General features: G+C 35.7%; 1 protein-coding gene across 1 annotated transcript; it reads right to left on the reverse strand.

The window, feature by feature from the left end:
* Positions 1–213: 213 nt before the first annotated feature.
* On the reverse strand, positions 214–5,457 carry LOC120271468 (ATPase ARSA2). The gene is made up of 7 exons (XM_039278146.1): positions 5,142–5,457; positions 3,485–3,609; positions 3,090–3,240; positions 2,102–2,212; positions 909–1,047; positions 675–790; positions 214–602 (listed from the first exon to the last, which is right to left on the reverse strand). The coding sequence occupies exons 1-7, from the start codon at positions 5,385–5,387 to the stop codon at positions 390–392; spliced, it is 1,101 nt and encodes a 366-aa protein (XP_039134080.1). The 5' UTR covers positions 5,388–5,457; the 3' UTR covers positions 214–389.
* Between the last annotated feature and the right edge of the window lie 228 nt (positions 5,458–5,685).

The raw sequence follows: 5,685 nt of genomic DNA on the forward strand, positions 1-5,685 counted from the left end.
TAATGCTCTCTACCTACCACCTCGCATGACAAATATATACAAATGCCATTCTTGCCTTCTAATGTTGGTTAAAAAAATGTGAGGTGTGAGATTCATCTTTGTTTTGACTTTGTTTTACTAGCACAGGCACAAAAATGAACATTGAACTGTCAATCCTTTAACAAATTGAAATTTAAATTATGTCAGAAAATAAGGAAAGAATAGATTAGGGGGCAAAAAAATGATTTAGCACAGTAAACTAAGTAAAAATAGTCCTTGTGAAATACTAAACACATAATGCAATAAAAAGACTCGCCCGGATATCAAGCAGGCAAAACATGCCTTTAACATGGCTTCAGTTTTAAAATTTTTGTGGTTTTCAGTCTTCAGTCTATCTTCTAGTTGTGACCTCAAAAAGGATCCAGCAATGAAGAAGCCGAGGTGAAACACGCTACTTGTTTGCCTTTCTGCAGCCTTTCCAGCTCCAATTCTGCTTCCTGCAGTTGTGATCTCAAGATTGAAATTCGCTGCTCCAACTCTTCGACAGTGCCCCGCACCAGCAGAGACTGATATGGTGATAAGAAGTGCTGTGAAAATCTTTTCAGAGCTTCGACTCCACATACCTTTGAGAAAATGACAACATGGTATTGGATTATTGTTAAGCGGATAATGAACATAATTGTACAGAATGATACCTCTTGTGGAAGCAATGGCAGCTTAGTTATATTGAAGTCCTCGTATAACATGTAGAACTGATCTATGTATTTCTGTTGCATCCGAATTCGTGCTTTCAACAACTTTGATTCAACCACTAACAATTACCAAAACAGAAATTGTTCTTAGGCTGAGATGAGCATCTCAAAATAACTTGAAGAGAGGATGATCAGTTGATGTTGCAAAATATGTCTTAATTTAGTCATCAAATATACCTTCTTCATCAAAGAGTACTTGATTGATGATTATGTTGTGAGCATCAATCTCAAACTTTGCCAGCTCCTGCACCAACCTTTCTGTTTCATAAAGAGAAAGAAATTCTGGAATGCAGACACAGACGAAGGTTGTCAAGTCCTGTCAAGGAATGCAATGAGAAGTAAACAATTTGGAGATTTTAAGATCCTAATTTTAATTGGAAAGGAGAGAAATAAATCATGCACGATCACCATGAGAAATGTTGCCAAAGATGCAATTCTTGTATAGATCTACACAAAGCAAAAACTCAAACCAATCCCACAAGAATTCTCAAGGGTTGTAAATTCAAAAGGTCAATTATAGAAACAGTACAACAAAAAACACAAAGAACTACTGAAGGCTTGGAAAGTATCTAAAAAAAATCATTCAGTTGGACGTGTCTTCTAGACTTGCACTAACAAACACTGTTGTCAGAGACCAGCAGATGGTTCTACATGAATAAACAAATGGAACTGCTCTATGCTTCCAAAGCCCAGGCAATTTTTGAGCTAAAATATAAGCTTTGCTTAGTCTTTATAAGATCTAAGATTATAGCTCAGATACGTTGCTGATATAAATAAAATTAACTGACAAAGAAAATGCAATGACAGAATAATGACATTAACGTGAGCCCCTCTAGATAGCATCTCAGAAGTAATTATTATCACATCCATTTCACAGCCACATTAAGACTATATTTCGAAATTGGTTTACCTGAATGTTCTGAAGTTGGAAAACCTTGGCTTATACATCTATGTCTGTCTCACACAGATCTAATGCACATTCAAGTCATTTGTGGGCTCAAAGATTTGAGTACTAAATAGGTAATTGATCTCAGGCATTACATACATATGGTTATCTATCATATACAATAAATATTATGCATTTAAATATTCATGAATAAGCATGATCATCCCTATACTTACCAAACAAAGAGGAGGAGGATATCTATATGCGGACAAACATATTTGCACCAGAAATTTAGATTTTCAGAACTTTCTTCTGGTTGATAACTCTTTTCTTTCTTGGTTAATTAGTAAGCAAGTTCTAACATCAAATTAATAACATGATAGTAACTCCTTATTTATAGATGTCTGGACATCTAGCATTCACCTAGACATGGTATTAATTCTGAAACTAGAAAAGACCACAAAATTTGGATTTTCTATCTTACCGGATCTTTGAATTGCCGGTTCACTTGTTCTATCACATCTTTCATGCCTTCAAGCTTCCCTAACATTGCATCTTCACTGAATTCATCTCCAAGACCAAACAAACGAGTTGCCTGCCACAATTTTTCACACCATGTTACTTGGCAAACAATAAAAAGTTCGAAATAACTTCTTGACGTATATAGGGGACATGTGCAAATGAACATGGAAGAAGGCATCCAAATTCTGTGTCATTAGTATATCTCAATTTAAGAATATGGAGCTTAGGAAACCACAAAAATAAAATAAATGTGATTTCTAAAGGAGAATTCATAGCACTCTACAATTTCTTAGTTCAACAAATAATCAATCAACTAGATCAGCAAGCACTGATTTCTTTGCCTTGTGCATCCAACAAGGAATAAAATACCATGGATTAAGATGTTTTTTGAGCATCTTAGGATAATCACCAATACATTATTAACAAATATCAGAGCACAATCATAAACCTTTCACTTTGAGGGCTCATGGAATTTATATTCCAAACAAATGTTCCTCGTCAATTTAAACTAAACGCTCAGCGTCATGTTAAGGAACGAATTTTTCATTTACCGAATTAGTGGGACAGTGGATGATGATAAATATCAACTAAAAGGGCAATTATCAATTTTCAGTCATATAGTGAATTGATTTCTGAAATGAATTGGTTAGTAATAGGCACTGTTACAAAGAGAGACATTCCAAAGCATTTGTAATTGCAAGGAAAATTCTACCCCAGATTGAAAATCTAATAATTCAAAGCAGACAAACATAGAAGCATCTGTAAGATCACAATCAACTTGTAATCATGCCAGTCTGTAAGTGAATCAACAAAGAACAGCACCACACATATTTATATAGGAAGGTACAAAAAAAATATAACCTCATCCTCAAAAAAACACAAGATTTACAGAAACCACAAAGTTCAGCGGAAGAGATCTTTGAATGCTTTTCAGAAATTTAAAAGATTACCTGACTCAGCAGGCCACCAAATCTATTTTTCAAGGCCATCATTTTTTCTAATCCCTTTTCCAAAGTTGATGGGAATTGGAGTAGCCGAAGTGTATGTCCTGTTGGAGCTGTGTCAAATACTATTACTGAATAATCCATTGTTTGTACTAATCTGCACAAGAAAAGAATAGTCTTAGAAGTTTGTGCTAAAACATAGGACATTAGCTATCACAAATTGAACAAACGGCTACGTATGTTTCTATGAACCTATTGTCAGAATGCCAAACCAAGTTTTAACCCTTTAAAGTAATTGGAACATGCAACTATGAAAGTGACGAATATGAAATTCAACCATATATTCAGCATGCCAATAGATGACTGTAGTTCTGAAATAGGAAGCAAGGTATGGGACTCACTTCAGCATTTCAGCAAAACTCATAGCCTCATCAACTCCAGGTATTGCATTGGTTAATTCTGATATAAAACCATCCATCCCTTCATCATTTGTTAAGTCATCATTTTCAACTTTAGGATCCACCTCCTGCCAAATAAGAGAAGAATATATATAAAGAAGAGTATCCAGAGACGAGAATCATGTCTGGTATACATGCTGCTACAAAAAAAAGGAAGTTATTCATGTCCATACGAAGAATACACATGGAACTGTAATGTAAATTAATGAGTGTCAGAACAAGAATCAGTATCGAATAACACTGTCAACTGCAGAATAGTAAAAGCAATCCTTCACAGGAATATATTAGCAAAATATTGACACTTGGGACGCAACAAATATGTAGATGAGTGTTGTGAAACCACAAGTTCAACATGTCAACTAAAAACATATTCAAGAAGTCATGCATTATTGCTCAAATTTCCAATTACACAAGACATGCAGCAAAACCTCTTGAGATGATCACTAAACAAAAATTTTTACACTCCATTTATAGAAGTGTTAATAGCTCTGAAATGGTTTATGGTTTACTTCCAATGTCACTCATGCCAATTAAAAAGACCATCATGTATACACCTCCCCACCAGCATGAAGCATAACCATGCAAAATGGAAATCCTTTCAGCAAATTATGCAAGTAAACATAAATATCCTTGGCAAAAAATGCAAATGAAAACTCAACACTTGAATTTATTATGGAACACAACACCAACAAGCTAGTAAATCTTCAGAATGTAACCATACAACAGAACAGCCAAGGAAAGCAGCAAATTTTTCACATCTCATTTTAAATCAACTTGCAGTTATTTCTCCATAGGAATTGAATGTAAGAGATAGAACAAGATGAGTTTAGGCCTTCTCTAGATCAGAATATCATGAAAAATTTACACCAGAATTTACATGAAAAAAGAAGGGGGTCAATCAGAGCAAACCAAGGACAGATTCTTTGACCCAAACATCCAACATATACAAATTTCTTAAACTAGAATTTTGCAAATTAAAGCATCTCAGTTGTCTTATAATCTATGAGAAACACTTCCCCAGTAAGTTCTTTTCTAATCATTGGGCATTACATCGTTGTGATCCCTCCAATAATTTTCTGTGACAAGCTTCAGATGAGTTCCAAAAGACAACTACTATTTGGCAACTACTATCAAATTTCGCCAATATGAAAGAATATAAGCTATTGAAAATTGCACCATTCCTAACTTTGATATTGTTTTTTCACATTTAGCAGCACTTTACACGGTTCAGACTCTCTTTTGGGGTTGTCATTAGGTAACCTATTAGAGAACCTAAGCATATTCAAGAGGTACGGCAGCAGGCAAATATCTTTACTTCCTCATTAACAAAAACTTGCTATCGAAATAGAAACAATATACTACTACTAAGGGTATCAATCATGAACAAACCAATTCAGGATTGCAGAGATGGATCAGAGAAAGAAAAAACACATCTTTGAAAATCAAAATCAAATCTTTCAATCTAACAAGCTTGTATTTTGGCAGATCAAAACTTTATCCGAATACTTCCCTCTTCTCCTCTAAAAGTTCCAATTCTCAAACAACAAAAGACCGAATAAACGCAATCAAATCAAGGGGGAAGGAATGGAAGAGGGCAAACCATGGCGAAGAGGTTGGAGAATCCATTGACGAGGGTGGGGATGCGGGTGAATCGCTGCTGGAATGCGTCACTGAGGTTGTGGGCGGGGTCAGTGGAAATAACGAGGACGGATTGGCGCACGGAGGCCAGCAAGATGGAGAGGATGGAGCTACAGGTGGTCTTACCGACGCCGCCCTTGCCACCGACAAAGACCCACTTCAAGGTCTCCTGCTCGAGAACGTTCCGCACCGTCGCCTCCATCTCCATCTCCGCGAGTTCTCAAGAGAACGTCAATGCTCCTCTCTCTCTCTCTCTCTCTCTCTCTCTCTCGCTTACGCACTAGCAACTTCGTTTTTTATTTATTTTTTTCATTTACCATGCGAAGTTTTCATAAATTATATTCGGACGTTTTTGCATTTGCAACCTTCACTTATTTATTTTTAATAAGTTTTTTAATTAAAAAATTATTCCATTCAGAGTTCCCTACCCGAAAGTTTACGCACTAGCAACTTCGTTTTTTATTTTTTTTTCATTCACCATGCGAAGTTTTCATAAATTATATTCG

Source organism: Dioscorea cayenensis, chromosome 11 (assembly GCF_009730915.1).
Source record: "Dioscorea cayenensis subsp. rotundata cultivar TDr96_F1 chromosome 11, TDr96_F1_v2_PseudoChromosome.rev07_lg8_w22 25.fasta, whole genome shotgun sequence".
In the NCBI taxonomy this organism is placed as follows: Eukaryota; Viridiplantae; Streptophyta; class Magnoliopsida; order Dioscoreales; family Dioscoreaceae; genus Dioscorea; species Dioscorea cayenensis.

What these genes read in the sequence shown, in the direction of transcription:
- LOC120271468 (XM_039278146.1), bottom strand. Translation starts at nt 5,387, where the DNA reads ATGGAGATGGAGGCGACGGTGCGGAACGTTCTCGAGCAGGAGACCTTG. An exon ending in AGTTTTGCTGAAATGCTGAA is followed by an intron (nt 3,241 to 3,484) that starts GTGAGTCCCATA and finishes TTTCTTGTGCAG; the next exon opens with ATTAGTACAAACAATGGATT. An exon ending in AGTACTCTTTGATGAAGAAG is followed by an intron (nt 791 to 908) that starts GTATATTTGATG and finishes GGTAATTGTTAG; the next exon opens with TGGTTGAATCAAAGTTGTTG.